This window comes from Oryctolagus cuniculus, chromosome 2, assembly GCF_964237555.1.
Source record: "Oryctolagus cuniculus chromosome 2, mOryCun1.1, whole genome shotgun sequence".
NCBI classification, from domain to species: domain Eukaryota; kingdom Metazoa; phylum Chordata; class Mammalia; order Lagomorpha; family Leporidae; genus Oryctolagus; species Oryctolagus cuniculus.
This window is the reverse complement of record NC_091433.1, coordinates 107178716-107202640: the sequence shown is the minus strand read 5'-3', so window position 1 is coordinate 107202640 and position 23925 is coordinate 107178716. Positions and strand designations below refer to the sequence as shown.

The window sequence follows — 23925 nt, the reverse complement described above, 5'->3', positions numbered from 1 at the left end:
CCATCCATCTATCCATCCACCCATCCACCCACCCACCCACCCATCCATCCATCCATCCACCCATCCATCCACCCATCCATCTATCCATCCACCCATCCATCCATCCATCCACCCACCCATCCATCCACCCACCCATCCATCCACCCATCCATCCATCCACCCACCTACCCATCCATCAGGTGCTTATTAAGTGCCACCTACACGGCAGGCCTTGATGGGTACATCTGAGATCAAGGCAGACAAGGTCTGGTCTCACAGGTGGAGGGAAAATGTTACACAAATAATTGCAAAGACGTTGAGTGACGCTTGCAACAGCTGCAGTACAGAGCGTTGGGGGAATGCGTGTTGGGCATCTGTATATTCTCTTGCTGGTTCAACAGCCCATATGCCTGTCAACTGGCAGCTTGATAAGTTCAGGAGAGCTTCCCTTATGATTAGCTAGCCTGATTTGCACTTATCAGAATCCCACTCTTGCACAGCCATTAGTCAACTCTTTCCATGAGGATGGTAGTCTTCATGGGGCATCACTTTGGATACTCAAAAAATTGGAACCTAGAAGCAACAAGGCTTGGTCTCAGATTTAAAGGGCTGACGAGGAAAACGTTCAATCGAATCACCGAGTCCCACCCCCCAACCCCGCCTCTGCAGCCTTGGAGCCGTGAGCACTGCTATGACTGAGAAATGCTCAGACGCCGTAGGCATGCTCTCAGTTATTTTGAGTGTTGAATGATTCTCTCAAGTTCCTGCCATGGCTTCCATGTCAAATATGAGTCTAATTTCACAACTGAAAGGAGAGTGGCATTTTCCTCTTCATCTCTACAGGAAGACTGAAGGGAACCGGCAGCCACAGATGCGTTCTTGTGTGGCAGGAATCCTCCCTGGGAGAGCTTTGCTACTTTTCAGCATTTAATTCGGAGAATTTCCTGCACAGAAACAACAATAGTGGGAAAGAGAAAATATTCAAAGCTCATGGAGAGATGGGATCATCTATAAACAGTCCTCATCTTCACCTGGCCAGAGAGAGCCAGCAGGCCTGCTCAACAGGTGCCCTAACTGGGTCAACACGTGGGTTTAGTGAGATCATGTTTATTTTCTAAAATCTCCTAGCTTCAGTGGCCTCTCAAACAAGCAAAGAGCCGCTACAATTTGCCGGAGACAGCAGGTGAAGAGGAGGCGACCGTGAAGTTGGGCTACAAGGCAGGTGAACAGAGTCGCCGCTGGAGACCAGCTTTGCAGCAAGGAGGCAACTCAGGGAGGTCCAAGTTCAAGGCGTCGGCATCCTGAGGCTTTGGCAGATGCCGGCCCAGTGACACCGCAGGCGTTGGCTGTGCTTTAATTTGGCAAGACTGGGCTCGGCTAGAAAGCGAGGCTGCGGCAGAGGAGCACGCCCCCCTGCTCCCACTGGGGTCTACCACCCAAGAGGAGGCTCGGTGAGGGTGACGCCAGAGCAGGCCTGGAGGTGACTGCTCCAGATGGAAGCTCTCGGGCTGCCGGCCAGGATGGCCTCCTGTCTTTGGGCTCACTGCGCTCTCAGCATCATCTCCCTAGTGTGGCTCTGAGTCAGACCTCCAGGCTATTTATCAGGCTGTGATCAAAGCACAGTCCTGGCCGGCGCCTCAGCTCAATAGGCTAATCTTCCACCTAGCGGCGCCGGCACACCGGGTTCTAGTCCTGGTTGCCCCTCTTCCAGGCCAGCTCTCTGCTGTGGCCAGGGAGTGCAGTGGAGGATGGCCCAAGTGCTTGGGACCTGCACCCCATGGGAAACCAGGATAAGTACCTGGCTCCTGCCTTCGGATCAGCGCAGTGCGCCGGCCGCGGCGGCCATTGGAGGGTGAACCAATGGCAAAAGGAAGACCTTTCTCTCTGTCTCTCTCTCTCACTCTCTCACTATCCACTCTGCCTGTCAAAAAAAAAAAAAAAAAAAAAAAAAAAAAAAAAAAAAAAAAAAAGCGCATAGTCCTTGCTAACACACGGTTTCCCCTGAAACCGCTCACAGCACCCAGAGCTGGCCTATCACCGGTATGAGATGGTGGGGCTGCCAATCAGGGAGGCAGAGGGAAAAGAAAAAAAAGAAAAAAAAAACAAAAACAAAAACAAAAAACAAGGCAACAAGGCCCCTGAAGCCCCAGGAACTTTGAGATGAGTCTGTCCCCTGAGAACATCTGTAGGCCTTCTAAGCTACGGGACACCAGCTGGGTCAGGCCTAGGTCATTGGCATTCAAAAACTTCGAGGAAGGCAAGGATCAGCTGGAAATGGAGGGAGGACAGCAGAAGTCAGAGAAGGGAGGTGGGGTGGGGAGCTGGGGGGAGGGGAAGCACTCTGAATACCTGCAGAGGGACAGGAGCAGCGCCCTGGCCTAGCTCTGCACTGAGCCTCTACGTGGTAGTCCCTACGTGGGAGTCCCTGGAGCTTGGGAGTGGGGCGATGGGATTTGGTGACCCCTCCCTCAGCCCGCGAAGCTCATGGCCTTCACTAACACGTGGACTTGGATCCCTCCAGGACTTCTGGGAAGGCTGGAAGCTTTTTCTCTGGGCCTCCGGCAAGGACGATGGAGGAACAAAGGCCTGCTCTGGGCACCAGCGAAGTGCCCACGCCGCTCGTGCACTGGAGCACAGCCCGAGAACCGCACTACCTTACTTTTTAGAGTCCATTTGGCTTAAAGAAGAGTTGGAGGTCAAGACGACACAATTACCCGACACACAGTGCATCTTTAAAGCAAGGTCCTTTGCCATCAAGTCTTCGGAATGCGGTGTTAGCTTAAATCGCTTTTTGGCATTTGACTTCCTTTTAGTTTAACTACACTTTGCATTCACATTCTCAGGTTTTGACATCATTTGTCATTAATCCAGACTTTCATTTACATCATTTTGGTCTCCTAATTTGCCCTGGAAAAAAACCACTCTCACAACAGGAAAACAACTTGAAGCAATTACAAGGTAAGAGGATAAAAATGTAATAAAACCTCATCCGTGCACCACATTTGTTCCGAATCAGATCTCAGAGCAAAGGTGCTTCATCTCCCACTCATTAAATGGGCTAAGCTGTTTGTCTCAAAGCACATGAAATAAATATTTTGCTTTTGATTAGAAGACACTGTTAGGCCGGCGCTGTGGCATAGCGAGTAAAGCTGCTGCCTGTAGCGCCAGCATCCCATATGGGTGGCGGTTCCAGTCCCAGCGGCTTCACTTCCGATCCAGCTCTCTGCTGTGGCCTGGGAAAGCAGTAGAAGATGGCCCAAGTCCTTGGGCCCCTGCACCCACGTGGGAGACCTGGAAGAAGCTCCTGGCTCCTGGCTTCGGATCGGTGGAGTTCCGGCCATTGTGACCATCTGGGGAGTGACCTAGTAGATGGAAGACCTCTCTCTCTCTCTCTCTCTCTCTCTCTCTCTCTTTCTCTGCCTCTCTGAAACTCTGCCTTTCAAATAAATAAATAAATCTTTTTAAAAAAAGATACTGTCAACTTGATGAATATTTTATATCTAAAGAGGAAACAGTAAATATATGTGTCATAGGAGGACATATTGTCACCGTGACTATGAAAAACTTTAATATGAGGCTCCTTCACCGACTCATCCAAAATGGAACTAAAACTTCATTTCAGAATAAAAATTTGAAATGCACATATTCTGCAAAAAGTTCATGGAAATGTGTACTATCAAAAACCATTCACGGATTTCGAAACTTTTGGTGCCAAAAGCTTACCTTTTAACTCTGTATCCACAAACTTTTTGAAGCATAGTTATAATTTTGATTACACTAATAATATCAATCACCAAAATATACTGAGCACTTATTCGGTGCTGAGTATTGTGGTTATTTTGTTTATTTTTATTTTCTTTTTCTTTTTTTACAAAGATATATTTATTTGAAAAGCAGACTGACAAAACGAGGGGGAGAGGGGAGAGGGGAGAGGGGAGAGGGGAGAGGGGAGAGGGAGAGATCTTCCTTCTGCTGGTTTACTCTGCAAATGGCCACAACAGCCAAGACTGGTCCAGCTTGAGGCCATCAAAGTGTCCCACGTGGATGGCAGCGGCCCAAGCAATTGGACTGTCTTCCTCTGATTTCCCAGGTGCAGTAGCAAGGAGACGAAGGGAAGTGGGAGCAGCTGCAACTCCAGCCGGTGCTACAATACAGAATGCCTGTGTCACCCATGGCAGCTTAACCCGCTGCACCGCTGGTTTTACCCTAACTCTCCTAACGCCCTGTTAGGAAGGCAGGTACACATTATTATGCTCGTTTTACCGACGGGATGATCAGAGGTAGAGATTTTTGCTCTGACTTCACAGTGGATATCACCTTTTCTGTTCTTTTAAGATACACATGGGTATGATTTTTAAAAACCATGTACACAAAAAGCATATAGTCAGACATAAGCATTTTGAAACTTAAAGTGTACAAGAACAATCATATTTTTAAATCTGCCTCTGGGTGATGGTCTAAGTACTTGGGTCCCTGCCATCCATGTGGGAGACCTGGAAGCAGTTCCTGGCTCCTGGCTTCAGCCTGGCCCAGCCCCAGCTGTTGTGGGCACTTGGGGGAGTGAACCAACAAATGGGTGATCTCTCTCTGTGTTTGTCCCGCAAATTAAAAAAGAAAAAGAAAAGAAAAAAAAAAGAAGCTGGGCATCGAGAGTTCTGTTAAAAATAAAAATTCTGCCTTGCTGAGGGCTGTGGCTGAGTTTTTTCTCCATTGAGGCTAGACTACTGTTGGGCTATATTAGGTCTCACGAGCAGTTTCATTGCTTGGAGGACCTCTGGAATTGTCTTCAGTGTAAGTTGCCTACATTTGCCTTCTGCAGAGGCAACTCAGGCCGTGGGGGTCAGGCTGCACTTATCTGTAGACAGCAAATAACCCGTTGCTTCGAGGAGGAGGGATGTCTGTCCGTGGAAGGTGGGCAAGGCCGAGAGAGCATGCTTTGAACAAATGCTAGAGTTCCAGACAAGAGGAGGCTTAGGAGCAGTACCTGCTTTGAACACTTTCCCAAGCAGCGGGGTGTCCGGGCCATAATTCTCCAGTGTGCATGTTTTTGTAAGCTGCTAGACAACAACTAGGTAATGCATACATTTTTTTTTTTTAACCTTAACAAGTTCTAACCGGCTCTGAAAACCATAGGGTTGGCAGGGCCAAAAAGCGCGTTGCAACTTGGACCTCTCATTAGCACCTGGAAGTCAAGTGTCCAAAGTGTCCTGGGGCCCCTCGGAGAGCTGCGAAGGTTAGTGGGGGGCTGGCCCCGGGGAAGGCTCCTCGGGCCTCAGCGCCTCCTGGTATGGTGGAGAAGAGGCCCCTTTGAAGGAGACGCTGCGGTGGATACCAGCAGACTGGGGTGCCCACAGTGGCCAGGCTGGGGGCCGTGCAGGCTGGAAGATGAACCCTTGGCCTCGTCAGCTTCCCCTGCACCCCTAGCCAGCTGTGGACCCTCCGCTTGCATTCCACAGGCTCCGGCAGCCGCAGTCACCACCGTGCCACCGCCACCACCAAGGCAGCCCCCTGAGCTCATGGGCTGGCAAAAGAACAAAGAAACAGAAGAACAAAGGCCTGCAATGTAGAAGGCACCGTTTTAGAAGCTTTTTAAAGGCCTTTAATGTGTTCAGTTGGAAAAGCCGAGTGAGCCAGTGCACCTGTGTGTTGGGGGGAGGGACAGGGCGGGCATGGGGTGAGCTTGCACTCATTCTGAAGCCCGACCTTAGGCGGTTCAGCTCGGCACTTACCGGGGCACTTGGAGAAGTTCCTGCACAAGCGGGATGAAAAAATAAGTTTATTTGGGTGCAAAAACCTTTGAAGTTCACGCAGAGTTTTTCCTCATATACATTTTCCTGAGCTTTCTGAAGACCCCTCGGATTTTGGAATTTTTAAGAAATGTGTATTTATTTATTTTTATTTGTGAGTCAGAGAGACCGGGAGAGAGACAGAGAGTTCCCATATGCTGATTCATCTCCTATCCTAAATGCCCACGTAGTCAAGGCAGCACTAGGCTGAAACCAGGAGCTGGGACCACAGTCCAGGTCTCCCACATAAGTAGCAGGACCCCAAATGTGTAAGCCAGCACCTACTGCTTTGCAGGTGCACATTAGCAGAAACTGGGATCCGGAGAGGAGCCAGGACTTGAATCCAGGCACTCCCATATGGAGTACCCAGTATGTAACTAACTCCCATATGTCTTAGCCCACAGGCCAAACGCCCAGCCCTGGGGATTTTGAACATTTTCCATCTCGTTTTCACAAACACTTTAAAATTAATTATTTGGCAGGCTGGCATTGTGGTGTAGTGGGTTAAGCCACTGTGTACGACATCAGCATCCCATATGGGCTCCGGTTCGAGTCCCGGCGGCTCCACTTCCAATCCAATCCTGCTAATGGCCTGGGAAAAGCAGCAGAAGATGGCCCAGGTACTTGGGTCCCTGCCACCCATGTGGGGGCCCCAGAAGAAGCTCCTGGCTTTGGCCTGGCCCAGCCCTGGCTGTTGCTGCTAGTTAGGAAATGAGCCTGTGGATGGGAGATTTCTCTTTCTCTCTGTCTCTAACTGACTTTCAAGTAAATAAGTAAGTAAATCTTCTAAAAAATTAGTAACCGAGAGGCAGAAGGAGAGACAGCTCCCATTTGCTGGTTTACTCTGCAAATGTCCACAGTGGCCCCTTAAGAAGCTGGAGGCTGGCAACTCACTCCAGATCTCCACATGGGTGGCAGGAGCCCAATCTGCCATCACTGCTCCCTCCCAGACTCTGCAGCAGCAGGAAGTAAGCGTCGGGAGTGGTGCCAGCATCCTCGAGCCCACGCGTAAACGTGGGATGCACGCATCTCAACTGGCATCCCAACCACTCTGCTGAACGCCTGTCCCTTCACACGTGTTCTGAAGTCCCCTGTGACCGGATAGAATAAAGATTTGTCTGCCTCTCTAGCAATGACCAAAAGTTTTCCTTGAAACACGGTAACCAGGGATTGTGCCCAAGAGATATAGAATAAACATGAGCTAAGCAGAGATAAGAACACACACATGGCCAGCGCCGTGGCTCACTAGGCTAATCCTCCGCCTGAGGCGCCAGCACACCGGGTTCTAGTCCCGGTCAGGGCTCCGGATTCTGTCCTGGTTGCCCCTCTTCCAGGCCAGCTCTCTGCTGTGGCCCGGGAGTGCAGTGGAGGATGGCCCAAGTGCTTGGGCCCTGCACCCCATGGGAGACCAGGAGAAACACCTGGCTCCTGCCTTCGGATCAGCGCGGTGCACTGGCCGCAGCGCGCTGGCCGCGGCGGCCATTGGAGGGTGAACCAACGGCAAAGGAAGACCTTTCTCTCTGTCTCTCTCTCTCACTGTCCACTCTGCCTGTCAAAAAAAAAAAAAAAAAAAAAAAAAAAGAGAGGTTGGGGTGTAGTGGGTAAAGCTGCCACTTGTGGTGCCAGCATCCCATATAGTGCTGGTTCAAGTCCTGGCTGCTCCACTTCTGATCCAAGATGGCCCACGTCCTTGGGCCCCTGCACCCATGTGGGAGACCTGGAAGAAGCTCCTGGCTGGTGAAGCTCCGGCTGTTGTGGCCATCCAGGGAGTGAACCAGCAGATGGAAGACCTCTCTCTCTCTCTTTCTCTCTCTCTCTTCTCTCTCTCTGCCTCTCTGTAGCTATGCCTTTCAAATAAACAAATAAACCTTAAAAAAAAAAGAAGAAGAAGCAGTTCATGACTCACGAACAGAATAAATGCCAACAAGTCTGCTGGTGGAAGGATATATTGACATATACATCCTGTGGGGATCATGAGTTGGACAACCTCAGTCTCTACACATACATAGCTAGAACAAAATTACTAATTAACCAATTAATAATTGATTATTAATTAATGATTAATTATTAATAATATAATTATTATTAATATAATTGATAATAATTAATTAACTAATGCCCAGACCCCCTCCCCGGATTTTCCCAGCTTCTGCTTCTCTATCTCTGTAACCTGTTTCCTGAACCAGAGGAGGAAGTAATTTGGAACGAGAGCCCTTACGTCTGTTGCTTGGCCATGCAAACATTAAACTCCCTTTTTGCAAGAGGCTCGTGTCTCTGAGCTTGGCTTACAGGATGCATCAGGCAATGGAATCATTGTGCTGATCCAACAGTTGCTTTTATAGAGTCCTAATTTTTTAATGGTACATATAAAATTGTTTATAAATAAAATGATTTGATGTTCGGGATGTGCTTCAAAATAACCCAATGGGGTAGGCAGGCTCTTGGCCTAGCAGTTAAGACACTGGTGTCTTTTATCAGAGCGCCAGGGTTTGATACCTTCCTCCAGCTCCTGCCTCCAGCTTCCTGCTAATGCAGACCTCAGGAAGCAGGTAATCATGTTCCTGCTACCCACATGGGAGACCTGGATTGAATTCCTGGCTCCTGGCTCCAGCCTTGACCCAGCCCTGCTCTAGTTGTCAAGGGAATTTGGGGAGTGAACCAGTGGATGGAAGTTGTTTGCCTCTGTTTCTCCAATGAATTAAAAAAAAAATAATTCTGGGCCGGAGCTGTGGCATAGCAGGTAAAGCCACACCTACAGTGCTGGCATCCTATATGGGCTCAAGTTCACATCCCAGCTTCTCCACTTTCGATCCAGCTCCCTGATAATGTATCTGGGAAAGCAGTGGAAAAGTACTTGGGCCCCTGCGCCCAAGTGGGAGACCCAGAAGAAGCTCCTGGCTCCTGTTTCAGATCGGCTCAGCTCTGGCCATTACAGCCATTTGGGGAGTGAACCATTGGATGGGAGACCTCTCTCTCTCTCTCTCTCTCTCTCTCTGCCTCTCTGTAACTCTGCCTTTCAAATAAATACATCTTAAAAAAAAAAAAAAAAGACTTAATTAAAAAAAAAAAAAAACTCTAATGGGAGAGAGGGGAAGTGGCTGGGCTACACCTGAAACAAGGGAGGAGACAGACAGATCTTCCTGTTCCTCCCCGGGGCAAACATTAGTGCAGGGTTTTTGTGACTTAGTCCTCCACCATGGCACACGTAGGGAAATGCCCGCTTCTCAGAGGAGTGGCTACAACGCTCATCTGCTGGTTGGCTGGGGTTTGGAACGCAAGAGAGATCATGTTCTGAAAATCCGTATGTGAGAAGGCGCCCTGAGCACACACAGCTGCACCCCCGTGGGGCTGATGACTCCAGCTGTGCAGCGTCCGCCCCTCCTGTGGTTTCCACTAAGGAGCCCCGCTCTGCTGGGGAAGACAACGACGCATGCGTCATGCGTAGACAGAGGGCCCGCCCCAGCGCTGCCATGTCCACTTCCACACCGTGGAGGGACCTGCAGAGGGGTGCTTGGACAGAAAGGGAAGAGTTGGTCACAGCTTTGGGGGCAGGGAACGGGGAGGAGCTGAGCAAGCATGAAGGCCTCCAGGCCAGGGCAAGAAGTGAGCGGGGAGGATTGTGGGCGTACTGCAGGAGACGCACCATCCCTTTCTTCTGCCTGAATTAGAGGAGGATGCTTGAATTATTGTTTTTAGTTGAAATTTTTACTGTAGTAATTGTAGATTTGCATGTACTGGGGTGAGTGTTCGGCGCAGTCATTAAGCTGATGCGTGGGATACAGGCATCCCACACTGGAATGCCTGGTTCCAGGCCCAGCTCTGTCCTCCATTCCAGCTTCTGTTAATGCACAACCTGGGGGGCAAAGGGTGGTGGCTCTAGTACCCGGGTCCCTGCCACCCACGCTGGAGGCCTGGATTGAGTTTCCAGCTCCTGGCTTTGACCTGGCCTGGTCCTGGGTGTTGCACGCATTTGGGAAATGAACTAGCAGAAGGGATATTTCTGTCTCTCTGCATCTCTCTCTCTGTCTCTCTGTCTCTCTGCCTTTCAGATAAATAAAGCTGAATTGAAAAAAAAGAGATCCACATGTATTTGTAAAAAATAATTTGGAAATATCCCCTTATTGTCTGCCCAGTCTCCCACAGCACAGAAACTGTCCACAGGCATTCCTTGGCATCCCAGGAGGGCTTGTTCAAGACCCCACAGGTACCCAAATCTGCAGATATTCAAGTTGCCTAATATGAAATGGTGCAGCGTTTGCATAGAACCTACACACTGCTTCCTTTACACATTAAGGCAACTCTCAATTACTTGTAATATCTAATACAAAGTATGTGCTTTGTCAGTGGAGGTTATGTTGTATTGTTTGGGAAAATATAACAAAAAAAAAAAAAAGTCTTGTACAGATGCAATTCTGCCCAAATACTTTGTCTGCAGCTGATTCAATATATGGATGCAGAACTTGTGACTACAGGGGCTCAACTGTGTAAGATCACAACTGGATACTGACCTGGCTGCAATCCACTGATCTTACTCGTTTCCCATGTCTTAATTAAATTTATATGCGTGTGTGTGTGTGTGTGTGTGTGTGTGGTCAAGTCTACACAATTTGATCACCTGTGTGGGCTCATGTATCCACTTCCACACACAAGATATTGAATTATTATTGTTATTTCAAGAGACCCTTGGGTTGCTCTTTTATAACTGCATCCATCTCTTGTACTGCCTACCCCAGGACCCCAGTCTCTGACATCCACTTAATCTGCCCTCCATTTAAAAATTTTTATTTCAGTGGGAGGTGTCATTGTGGCATGGCAGGTGAAGCTGCTGCCCACAATGCTGGCATCCATATGAGGCTGCTCCACTTCCAGTCTGGCTCCCTGCTAACGTGCCTGGGAAAGCAGCGGAAGATGGTTCAAGTGCCTGGGTCCCTGCCACCCATGTGGGAGATCCAGATGGAGTTCCAGGCTCCTGGCTTGGGCCTGGCCCAGCCCTGGCCATAGTGGCCATTTGAGGAGTGAATCAGTGGATGAAGATCTCTCTCTCTCTCTCTCTCTCTCTCTCTCTCTCTCTGTCTCTCTCTCGCTCCTCTCTCTATAGCTCTGCCTTTCACATAAATAAATCTTTAAAATTCTGATCTCAAAATGTTTCCTAAATGCAAGCAGAAGGCCTACCACCTTTGAGGAGGTTTTACAAGCAGCATAATTCCCTGGAGATTGCTAAATTGATGTGTGTTATTAGCAGTTCGATCACCTTTTATTGGTGAGTAGTGTTCTGTGCGATGAAGGTGCCACCTTTTGTGTTGTTTTGTTTTGTTTTGAACCAGTGCCCTGTTGAAGGTACCTGGGCTGATTCTAATTTGGGGCTATTACAAATCAAGCTGCTAGGAAGCTTGTACAGTTTTTGTGTGGAGATGAATTTTCATTTCTCTGGGATAAATGCCCAAGAGTGCCGTTGCTGGGTGCGGATGGTCAATGTACACTCAGTACGTTAAGCAACCCCGAAACTGTTCTCCAGCACAGCCACAGATGTTTTGCTTTCCCACCAGCAATGATCCAGTTTCTCTCCATCCTCACTGGCATTTGGTGCTGTCACTATTTTTTATTTCAGTCTGTCTGATAGAGGTATAGTGATGTCTCATCACGGCTTTAACTGACATTTCCTTAATGACTGATTATGCTGATCAATCTTTCATGTGCTGATCTGCCATCTGTGTATCTTCTTCAGTGAAATGTGTGTTTATATCTTTTGCCAATTTTCTTTAAAGATTTATTTATTTATTTGAAAGGCAGAGTTACAGAGAAAGAGGGAGAGAGAGAGAGAGAGAGGGACTCTTCCATGTGCTGATTCATTCCCCAAATGGCTACAATGCCAGGGCAGGGCCAGGCCAAAGCCAGGAGCCAGGAGCTTCTTCCAAGTCTCCCACATGGGTGGCAGGGGCCCAAGCACTTGAGCCATCTTTTGCTTCTTTCCCAGGCCATAGCAGAGAGCTGGACTGGAAGTGGAGGAGCCGGGTCTCAAACTGGTGCCCATATGGGGTGTTGGCATCACAGGTGGTAACTTAACCCACTACACCATGACGCCAGCCCCTACCCATTTTCTGATTAGACTGCTTGTTTTACTGTTGAGTTTTAAGCAACCTTTCCACATTCTAGACACCAGTCCTTTGCTGATATGTGGTTTGTGGGTTATTTTCTTGCTGTGTGTGACTTGCATTTCATGTGGGCTTTCCAAGACCAAAATGTTTTATTTTGATGAAGTACAACTTAATTTGTTTCTCATTTTATGGATCACATTTTGGGGAGCAAGTCTACAAACTTTTTGCCTAGCTGAAGGTCTCAATTATTTCATCCTCATTTTAAAGTTTAATATTCTTATATTTTAAATCTGAGTTTCTGATTCATTTTGAGTTAATTTTCATATAGGTTGTGGACAGCTCAACTACTTGGGTCCCTGCCATCCATGTGAGAGACCTGCATTGAGTTCTGGCTCCTGGCTTCAGCCTAGTCCAATCCTGGGTGCTACAGGTATCTCGGGACTGAAGCAACAAAAGGGCAAAATCTCTCTCCTTGTCTCTGCTTTTCAAAGAAACTGAAATTTAAAAAAAATCAGTTGAGCATATCTGAGTGGGTCTATTTCTGGGCTCTCTGTTCCTCTGATTTATATATCTGTGCCTCTACTAATATCATACAGGCTTGATTGCTCTGACTATACGATGAGTCTTAGTATCTGGAAGAGTGTGTCTTCCCACTTAGCCTTTGCCAGTGTTGTTTGATCTATTTGACTTTCCATATAACTTTTAGGATGAGCTTGTCTGTATCTACAAATGAGCCTTGCTAGGATTATTTTTTTACAAGCTCAAGGAGATACAATGCATATAACCATATAATTCACCCATGTCAACAGCGTAATTCAGTGTTCTATTTTTAAAAAGATATTTATTTATTTGAGAGGCAGAGTTACAGACAGACAGAGGGAGAGAAGAGAGAGAGAGGTCTCCCATCCACCGGTTCACTCCCCAGATGGCTGCAATGGTTGGAGCTTGGCCAGCAGCCAGGAGCTTCTTCCAGGTCTCCCACCTGAGTAGCAGGGCCCAAGCACTTGGGCCATCTCCCACTGCTTTCCCAGGCCATCATCAGGGAGCTGGATCAGAAATGGAGCAGTCGGGATGCGAATCAGCACCCATATGGGATGCCAGTGCCATAGGCATAAGCTTAACCTACTAGGCCATGGTGCCAGCCCCCAGTCCAGTGTTTTCTTAGTCCATTCATAGGTGTATGCAACTATGCAGAAATTAGGTGGCAGAACAGATCTGATTAATTTTTCTTAGAAAGTCTTGCTGGAAAGCTTGGCCCTTAACTTGCACCCGGGAACTTGGATGTCAGAGTGCTCCCGGGCAATAGTTAACTGATGAGAGTGGTGACTACACCCAGACTATACAAAGCGCTACACACTGACCACTCGCTGTCCTTTTGGGAGCCTGTGATTTTGTCACATATTGGGCAGAGGGTGCTTAAGTGACCAACTCCCAACCAAAACTTTGGGCACCGAGTCTCTGATGGACTTGTGTGGACAGAAACATCACACGCACGTTGCTGTGTTGTCCTTGTTGGGTCGGACTGTGCTCTGTGGGACCCAACTAGGAGGGAGAGAGCACCAGAGAGACCTCAGATGGGTTGCTTCACATTCTGCTTCTTTTCCTCTTTTCCCCTTGTGATCCAGCTGGGGTCCTTGCTCTCATCAGTCTTGGCTGTGAATGCCAAGTGTTTACTGACTCCCGGGAGTCCTTTTACTGGACTGAAAGTGGAGGTAGTCTTGGAGTGTCCCATCAAAGTGCTCGTGGGGTTGTTCACTGAAACAAGCAACAGCAGTTTTTGGGAAAAACAGAGGGCTGCTTGGTTGTTCAGAGGGGCCTCACTGAGCATGGCTACATCCTCCCAGCCTCCTGGCAGACTGATCCTTTTCTCACGACAAACCGTCCCTCTCTGGCCTCTGTAATACTCTTTGTTCTGAAGCTGGCTTTATCTGATGTGAACACAGCCACACCTGCTTTCTTTGGGTTAATGTTTACCTGTGACACTTTTCTCAGTCCTTTCCGTTTTTCCTATGCTGCTGAATTTGAAGTGAGATTTTGTCCACAGTATATACTTGGATCATTTTCTTCTTTTTAAATCCACTCTTCTGACCTTGTCTTTTGAGAGATGTACATAGATAATTTACATTTAAGGTAAATTGGAATGTGTTGTACAAGTCCTTATACTAATATAAAATATACCATTTAATGAGAGGCACTTTCTGTTTTTTTTTTTCTCTTGGTTTTAAGATTTATTTATTTATTTGAAAATCAGAGTTACAGAGAGAGAAAGAGAGATCTTCCATCCACTGGTTCACTCCCCAGATGGCCACAATGGCCAGTGCTGAGCCAGGCCAAAGCCAGCATCCAGGAGCTTCATCTGGGTCTCCCACATGGGTGGCAGGGGCCCAAACACTTGGGCCGTCTTCTCCTGCTTTTTCCAGGCCATTAGCAGGAAGTTGGATTGAAAGTGGAGCTGCTGGGACACAAACCAGCAACCATACAGGATGCTGGCGTCTTTATCCACTATGCCACAACGTCAGCTTGGCATTTTCATCACTATAATTTATTTAATTGCTAACAATATACTACTTCTTGTATTTCTGTCTCTTAAAAAGAAATATTGAATATTTCTGGAAATGTGGCATTGGTAAGGAAGCTAGCTTTAAGTCTTTTTTTTTTTTTTTTTTTTTGGACAGGCAGAGTGGACAGTGAGAGAGAGAGAGACAGAGAGAAAGGTCTCCCTTTGCCGTTGGTTCACCCTCCAATGGCCGCCACGGCTGGCGCACCGCACTGATCTGAAGCCAGGAGCCAGGTGCTTCTCCTGGTCTCCCATGGGGTGCAGGGCCCAAGCACTTGGGCCATCCTCCACTGCACTCCCTGGCCACAGCAGAGAGCTGGCCTGGAAGAGGGGCAACCGGGACAGAATCCAGCACCCCGACTGGGACTAGAACCCGGTGTGCTGGCGCCTCAGGCGGAGGATTAGCCTATTGAGCCACAGCGCCAGCCAGCTTTAAGTCTTAATGCTTTAAAGAATTTCTTAATTGGACAAGAGTTTAAAGTTTATCAATCATTAATTGTTTGTTGAGCAGGGCACATGACCAATGCCTGTTGCTGGGCTTATCCCAAGAATAAGAGCCCAGGTCCTTATCTCTTGGCTCTCTTCTTCACTGCTGACAAAGGCGATTTTGCATCCCCACAAAGGCCAGTTCTAGGCCCCCTCTGGGTGGCACCTCAAATGAACACGTGGAACTCAGGGACACTATTATGGCTTCTTGCCCCTGCTGAGGGCCGGCCTGGTTAGCGGCTTTGCCAGGGCACGCACAGTTTTCTTTTGTTTGACTGATGGCTGGGGGCTCTGGGGTAAAGAAAGCCCTGTAGGAGCTGGGCCCAGCCTTTCAGGAGTGCACAGATCAGCAAGGCAGAGGAGGAAGTTCTAACGGCTACCAAAGCAAATCTCTCATCACAGCTCCTCCCGCGGCTGCTAACGTCTCCATTGTTACAGAGGGGAGCTCCCTTGTGACTAAGGGATGAGTAAGAACTGTCAGAGGAAGAGCTGGCTTGAAACAGAGCATAATGACTTTATTTGAGGTTGCGTCTGAGGGTTCAGCGGGACAGGCTTGGCTGAGTCATCTCTGCTCCCTGCCATGGACAATGACTCAGCCAACCGCTGGGTCCCGGGGACCCTGTGTCTGAGTTTTCCAGACCTGGCCTCTTTTTAGTCCAGGTGCTCCTCTCAGTGACCTCGGCAGCCCTGACCCACTTCCAGGCCCGTGATGCTGCCGAATCTGCATTTCTGATTTGAGTTCTTCAACAGCTCAGGGCCTACCGTGGGAATAGGTCTTCACCGGTTCCTGCAGCTACAACAAAATACCTTAGGCTGGGTAATGAATACACATCACACATTTCTTTCCCCCAACTCTGGAGGCTTCGATCCAAGATCATGGTGCGGGCAGACTCAGGGCCTGGGGGGAACCTGCCTCTGCGATGCCTCCTCGTTGCTGTGTCCTTCCATGGCAGAAGGCAGAAGGGCAAAACGGACAAATGCTGTGTCCCCGTGAGGCAGAAGAAATGCCCCAAACCCCACACCATTTTGTTCTATTTCCCCACTCCTTTCCTGAAAGTTCCCTGTTTTATGCTTTAGCCATGGATCTGGGTCACTGTGGTGCAGCAGGTTAAACGGCTGCCTCCAATACTGGCATCATATATGGGTGTCGGTTCAAGTCCCGACAGCCCCACTTCTGATCCAGTTCCCTGGTAATGCACGTGGGAAGGCTTGGGCTTCTGCCACCCACTTAGGAGACCCAGATGAAGCTCCTGGCTCCTGGCTTTGGCCTGGCCCAGCCCAGGCCGCTGTGGCCATTTGGGGAGTGAACCAGCAAATGGAAGATATCTCTCTCTCTCTGTGTATTTCCTTCTCTCTGTAACTCTGACTTTTAAACAAACAAATACATCTTAAAAAAAGATTCAGAGACAGGCAAGCATGACTGATTCAGGTTTATGTTGGGGAGAAATGGGCGGCACAGTAGGAAAGGGAGCAGGGAGGAACTGGGCTGCTGACGCCCGTCTAAGGGCTATTCTTTCCTCTTGGAGGTAAAAGCAAGTACCCGAGCCTTTCTGAGCAGGAAAGAGACAAAGAAAACGCAGGGTCCGGGGTTACTGGTCTGGTGGCTGTGTTTAGAGTGGGGAGAGGTTGACCAGTGGGAAGCCATAGGGATTCATGGAAAGAATCTCAATGTAAGTCAACAGGCCCTTAAGGAAATATCAATAACCAGGGCGAGTGAAAATCAAGAAGTCACAGTAGAATCCATACAAGGCGCCACCCCAAGAGTCAGGGGTGGTTTGGGGTGGCCTTGTATGGATTCTAGCAATTGGCATCATAGATTGAAACAAGGAAGACAGGGGGCAGACACAATTCGGAGGGAGACTGGAAGTGCAGATTCCCATATTGTAAGTGTGAGGTGCCAGTGGGACCTCAGTGTGGAAGTGGCCAGAGTCCCACCTAGGGGCCAAGTCCGGGGATGACGATTCAGGGGCCATTCGCCTGAGGGAGGCGGTGGAGGAGGGTCAAAGGGGATGAAAAGTCTTGGGGCCAAACAGTAGGAAGTGCAATGGTGATGACCAAGAGGAATCTTCGGGAATGCCTGCCCTTAGTGGGGGAGGGGGACGTAAGGAGACAGAAGGAGAGTCACTGTCGCTGGGGGAAGGGGAATTGGATGACACAGAGTCCTGAGGGCTAGAGGAAGTTTCTAGAAAGAGGTGGCCAGTTGTGTCAAATTTTGCAGAAGACCTGAGAAAAACAAAGACTCAGTGGGAAAAAAATGGCTTTGTCCATTGGGATAAAAAGTATCCAAGGAAATCAACCAGAAATGGATTTCTTTGGTTCATGACATTGCTAGAGGCTGACAAAGGTATGTTGGTCAAAAATGTGTTAATGGAATGTGTGTGTGTGTGTCTATGTGTGTGTGTTTCCATCCTTAAGGAAGACTTGGAGGTAGGCATTGTGACCAAGCAGGTTAAGCCCCTCCCTTGGGACTCAGTATCCTATACCGGAGTGCCTGGGAGTGAGCCCACCTTTGATTCCAATCCAGCTCCCTGCCAATGCACACCCTGCAAAGCAGCAGGAGATGGCACAAATGGTTGAGTCCCTGCTACCCACTGGGAGACCTAAATGAAGTTCTGGGCTCCTGGCTTCAGCCTGGCCCAGCATTGGCTGTTGTGGGCATTTGGGGAGTGAACCAGCAGATGAGATCTCTCTCTCTCTCTCTCGCTTGCTCTTTCAAATAAATAAACATAAATGAAGTTTTTATAAGAGTATCTGTTGTTCTGTATATTAAAAACCAAGGGGGTCGGTGCCGTGGCTCACTTGGTTAATCCTCCGCCTGCAGCGACAGCATCCCATGTGGGCGCCGGGTTCTAGTCCCGGTTGCTCCTCTTCCAGTCCAGCTCTCTGCTATGGCCTAGGAGGGCAGTGGAGGATGGCCCAAATGCTTGGGCCCCTGCACCCGCATGGGAGACCAGGAAGAAACACCTGGTTCCTGGTTTCAGATTGGCGCAGCGCCGGCCATAGTGGCCATTTTGGGGGGTGAACCAATGGAAGGAAGACCTTTCTCTCTGTCTCTCTCCCTCTGTCTCTCACTGTCTATAACTCTACCTGTAAAAAAAAAAAAAAAAAAAAAAAAAAAAAAAAAAAAAACAACAACAACAAAACAGGATTTAAAGGCAGAACAGCCATAAAGTCATTTCACGACACAAGTAAACTATGAACGGTTTGTACCCGGGCTTGCAACCTGTGAACAAAGTACCGAGACAATAGATACTAACTTGTGATACCTTTTTTCACCCAGAAGGTAGCAATACTGGGCATAGAAGAAAGAGGTTTTCTTGATGCAGATTCCATCATAATGATACCTGAAGAGGAAAAAATGTTGTCTTAAAAATTATGTCAATGAAGGGGCCGGTGTTGCAATGAGTTAAGCTCCCATCTGTGACACCGGCATCCCATATGAGCACAAGTCCAAGTCCTGGCTTCCCATGCAACTCCCTGTTCTTACCCCTAGGAAGCCAGCAGATGATGATCCATGTGCTTGGGTCCCTTCCATACACGTGGGCAACCCGCACGGAGTTCCAGGCTCCTGGCTTTGGCCTGTCTCAGCCTTGCCTATTTTGGCCATTTGGGAAGTGAACCAGCAGACAGAAGATCTCTCATTCTCTATCTCTCTCTGTTACTGTGCCTTTCAAATAAATAAGTAAGTCTTTAAAAAAGTACGTCAACCTACTGCCATGCTTCATGAAAGACACAGAACAGGTTAGCTAGCAAAGGCTTGGAGATCTTCTCGGAGCTTTATAATTAACTCCACTTACGACCATAGCAGCCATTCAGCCCCGCCAAGCTGTTAGGGAGATAAGCAACTTCGTACTACAGGTGATCCCTGACTTATGATGGTTTGACTGACAACTTTTCAATTTTACGATGGTGTGAAAATGATACGTATCCAATAGGGGCCACCCCGCGAGTTTAGAACGTGGATCTTTTCCTGGGCGTCATTCGATGTTGCGTTCTGGCCAGCCCCCAGTCAGCTCGACAAGGGGAAACCTGCAACACCCCCTAGTGTGCTGTGTTGCTGGCCTGGGGTGTTTGCTAAATCAGGAGCAGTCAGTGCATTCTTCCACTTAGAAGGTTTTCAACCTGTGAGAGGTTTTCCGGGGTGCAGCCATCGTCAGTTGATGGGCATCTGTATCTCGTACCTCTCAAGCCCTCTGCTTTCCCAGCTTAGGACGTGCTAATCCTGGATTTCACAGGGAGCTGAAGTGCAGCAACACCAAGGTTCCCTCCACTGAGAACCGGACTCTTCTCAGCAGCCCAGGCCCTCCTCTGCTGAGCCTGTCACCGGGCCCCATCCCCAGGAGCCTCTGATGTCAATTTTGTTGGGTCCCAGGGTCTCTTGCTTAGCCACGTAGCTCTTACGGAAAGATAGCTCATGCAGGAGGGAGTAACACAATTGCCCTTCTGGTTTACAGAGTCCATGTCTCAGTGCTAGCCTCTAGCTGAGATGTCTTCCAGGATCACAGAGCCCTGATCACACAAACCAATACCCAATCTAGCTTTCTCCCCAGAGTGACTGGAGCTCACCTTTGTGGGTTTCCATTACTGACCAATCAAAGGAAGGCCACGTGCCCTGGGGACCAACCAGAAGCCCACACACGATCATCCCCGACAGTGAAGTGTAAGATTTCCCTGCCTTTACTCCTTCACACAGACCAGGAATTCCACTTCAGCTGCCTGGCTCCTTGCTCTGTGAGCTTTGCAGGAAATGCCCCCTTTTTCAATGTTAGTAATTGGCTTTCTGCACGCAGGGCAAGCAAATGAAAATTTTTCAAGTTAATTATTGCCCCATGTTAGGCTTGGCAAACTCTTCCATTGTCTTCAATTCCTTCATGGGTGGTAGGCCCCAATCCTAATTAGTTTCACTCCTTTCTCATTGACTTGCCATTGTGATTTAAAACAAGCAACAAACAGCAATAATAAATGAGTGACAATTAGGACAGTACAAACCATCAGTGCTGGAGTTTCCTTTTGAATTAAAAATACAACCTTGGGACTTAGCCTTCTGAATGTAAGTGCAATATGCTAATAAAATGAAAGCTTAGAACTTTTAACTTGGAATAATGAAAACAGGTTCATTATTCTATGTGTATACTTAACTACTGAAATAATTCGACATTTGATTGCCTAGACATTTAAGGTGTTGAAATGAAAAACATGTACTGTGACTGTAACTGATGGTGGGCGGTTTGCCTAGATTATTTCTTGCTGATGGCACAATGAATTACAGTTCAGGGAGACGAAATAGGGCCGATAAAGCAAAGGGTGTTGAAATACATTTCACGGCAGGAATGGGCCAGTTGAGAGAAACGTGGTACTCTTTTTCCCTGGTTTGTGCTTTTTTCCTGAAGTGTGGGTGGTGTTGACTGGTAATGTGGCCATGATGCTCATGATTGGCACTTTTGATTGACAGCTGGGAATAGCTTACCTTGCACTTTTTGCACATGCGGCTTCCCATGCATGTACTGGGAACATCCATGTTGGGCGGGGTAAGACTGAAATGCTAACTGTATGATAGTGATCAAACTGGATCTTACTGCACATGTGCCATAAACCAGATTTGTCTGGTTTGGCTGAGCTGCCGCTTTATCAGAACACTTTAACCGTAATTTAAACTGCAAGGTGGGTGGTCTTGGTGGGCCCCAGGTGAAGAGCAGGGTCCAGGGCTTCTCTCCAGAAGGAGGATCTTGTAGCCCCTCCCCAGTCTTTCATGTCTAACTCTCTGCCAGACGGATCTTTTTAATTTTAACACAATTCCTAAGAAAATAGGAACCAGTACTTGTTTTTAGCATCACCTGAATGATTTCAGGCACTAGGACTTAATTTGAATTATGAACACTGTTTGGTAATAGTTCTATTTTTCTAAAGATTTATTTATTTATTTGAAAGGCAGAGTTACAGAGAGACGGGGACACACACACACACACACACACACACACAGATCTTCTATTTGCTGGTTCACTTCCCAGATGGCTGCAACAGCCAGGGCTGTGCCAGGCTGAAGCCAGAAGCCAGGAGATTCCTCTGGGTCTCTCTTGTGAGTGCAGGGTCCTAGGCACTTGGCCATCTTCTGCTGCTTTCCCAGGCCATCAGCAGAGAGCTGGATTGGACGTAGAGCAGCCAGGACTCAAACCGGTGCCCTTATGGGATGCTGGTGCCCCAGGCAGTGGCTTTAACCAGCTGAGCCATAGTACCTGCCCCAACAATTGTTCTTTCCCTTTGTTTCATTATGCGCTTTTGTCACTGATTTAATAATTTTTTCAAAACTTTGTTTTTAACATTAATAAATTTAAAAACATTAGACACCTACCTGGCACTTCCTCTCGTGCCCAGCCTTCGGGTGCCAAGATCAGGAAAAACGAAGCGCACAAGCTAAAAAAGTTAATCAGATTCAAGGCTGTCACTGGAAAGCTCAGAATCAGGGCTTCAATTACTTCCCCTCACAGAGTTCAAATTCCATTTCCTCTTTTGTGATTATAAATGAAATAAATGTAGATGCAATTTGGGGGAAAACTCATACAAGTTTGAAAAAGAAAACCTACTACCCACAGAAAATTACCAGTGTCATGCCATCCAGTTTTTTTTTTTTCAAAGTCTCCATTAGGGAGTACTTCAAACAGCCCATGGAAAGTGGTATTAGATGATAACTTAACTTTGGTGCAAAAAAGTTGAAATTCATACATACTTTCTAGCATATGCATTTTCTATAAACTTTTTGGAGACCCCGCCCCGTGCATGAATTTCAAATCTTTTTTGCATCAAAATAAACATATCTGTCATTCTACTGCTATGAGCTTTTTGAAGTACTCTCATGTATGTGTGTACTATGTGTTTACACATTAAATACCTGCATATTCAATCACACATTTAGTGTGGCACCAGTTTTTTCTTTTTTTTTAAAGATTTATTTATTTATTTGAAAGGCAGAATGACAGAGAGGCAGAGTCAGAGAGAGAGAGAGAGAGAGAGAGAGAGAGAGGTCTTCCATCTGCTGGTTCACTCCCAAATTGGCTGCAATGGCTGGAGCTGTGCCAATCCAAAGCCAGGAGCCAGGAGCTTCCTCTGGGTCTCCCACATGGGTGCAGGGGCCCAAGGACTTGGGCCATAGCAGAGAGCTGGATCGGAAGTGGAGCAGCTGGGACTCAAACTGGCGCCCATAAGGGATGCTTGGCACTGCAGGTGGCGGCTTTATCCGCTATGCCACAGCATTGGCCCCATGTCACCAGTTTTGCATTGAATGTTCTATCCTCAAAATTGTCCCATAATCATTTCCTCTTATTAAAAATCCTCTAGAAATGGATTTGCCTCTGTTTCTAGTAGGATAATATTCTTCACTTTTCATTATTCTTTTGTCTAATGAATTTTTTTCACTTTAAGGTTTTTTTTTTAAAGATTTATTTATTTACTTGAAAGTCAGAGTTACACAGAGAGGGAAGGAGAGGCAGAGAGAGAGAGAGAGAGAGAGAGAGAGAGGTCTTCCATCTGCTGGTTCACTCCCCAGTTGGCCACAAGGGCAGAAGCTGCGCCGATCCAAAGCCAGGAACCAGGAGTTTCTTCCAGGTCTCCCACGTGGGTGCAGGGGCCCAAGGACTTGGGCCATCTTCTACTGCTTTCCCAGCCATAGCAGAGAGCTGGATCAGAAGAGGAGCAGTCAAGACTCAAACTGGTGCCCACATGGATGCTGGCACTGCAGGCGGCTTTACCCACTACACCACAGTGCCAGCCCCTTCAAGGTTTTCTTAGGGAACACTATAAAGTTGTTGAATTGCAAAGCTACCTTAGATGTCTGGCAACAGAGTAATCTGCACATTTTGTATTATTCTGTAGCTCCAACCCCAGTCTGTCCAGGGATTTCATTTTATGAGCAGGTACATCACAGTTCAAATGAAAAAGTAATTGGGATAATTTCGTGCAAAAAATGGAATTAAGTTAAAAAACCATATCTTTAATGTGGAAAGAGCTCACACAAATCAACAGGAAAAACTCTAATACTCCAAAAGAAAATGGTTTGATGATACTACATAAACATACAAGATACACACGACCAAAGCCATGCAAAGGTGACTAACTTCCCTAATGACCCAGCAAATGCAAGTAGGAACAGCGAAATTAATTTCTACCCAAAAATTCTCCTGGGTGAGGAATACTCTAAATTTAGGTAAGAATATCATGAATCCTCATGATGGGTTTTTTTGTTGCTTAGAACAGAGAAAAATTATAGGCTTGTATTTCCAATAAAGGAGATGGTTAAAAAATTATGGTATATCCAAAAAAATTTTTACAGCCATTGTACAACATAAACTTGAAAATATTTTATGTGTAAATGTTTAGGGTCTTCTAAGTGAAGTACGCATAATGATAAGTAAAAATTTCTTGAGGGCTTCCTATGTGTCAGGACTATCTTCTTCTCTCTACATGTGTTTTGTCTTTCATTCCTTAAAATAACTTCATGTATGGAGCTGGTGCTGTGGCTCAGTGGGTTAAAGCCCTGGCCTGCAGTTGCCGGCATCCCATATGGGTGCCAGTTTGAGTCCCAGTTGCTCCACTTCCGATCCAGCTCTCTGCTGTGGCCTGGGAAAGCACTGGAGGATGGCCCAAGTCTTTGGGCCCCTGCACCCACATGGGAGACCCAGAGGAAGCTCCTGGCTCCTGGCTTCAGATCGGCGCGGCTTCAGCCGTTGCGGCCATCTGGGGAGTGAAGCAGTGGATGTAGGACCTCTCTCTCTGTCTCTACTTCTCTCTCTAACTCTTTCAAATAAATAAATAAAATAAATCTTAAAAAAAGAACTTCATGTCTGTTATTAATGTTACTAGCATTAACACCCTCATTTTCCAAATGATGAAACTGAGGCACAATATAGATAAAAGGATCCCCAGGGTTATAACCTAAGAATTCTGGTTCCAGGTTTGGCGTTGTATCATACTATAGGTTATCCATCTCAATGTCTGTCTGTCTGTATCTACCCCTCTATCTCTGTATCTG

The 23925-nt window shown here is 47.5% G+C and overlaps 1 protein-coding gene across 4 annotated transcripts in view; it reads right to left on the bottom strand.

The window, feature by feature from the left end:
- RFX8 (regulatory factor X8) overlaps nt 1-23925 on the bottom strand; it is a 63596-nt gene that overhangs the window by 31923 nt on the left and 7748 nt on the right. For 2 of the 4 annotated variants that reach the window (XM_051835428.2, XM_002710010.5), the window contains exons 3-4: nt 21253-21314; nt 18161-18247 (exon numbers count right to left, since the gene is read on the bottom strand). In XM_051835428.2, the coding sequence (XP_051691388.2) occupies nt 18161-18247; nt 21253-21314 (149 nt within the window). The remainder of the gene's footprint in view (nt 1-18160; nt 18248-21252; nt 21315-23925) is intronic. The other 2 variants (XM_008253270.4, XM_051835438.2) reach the window with 2 other exon arrangements.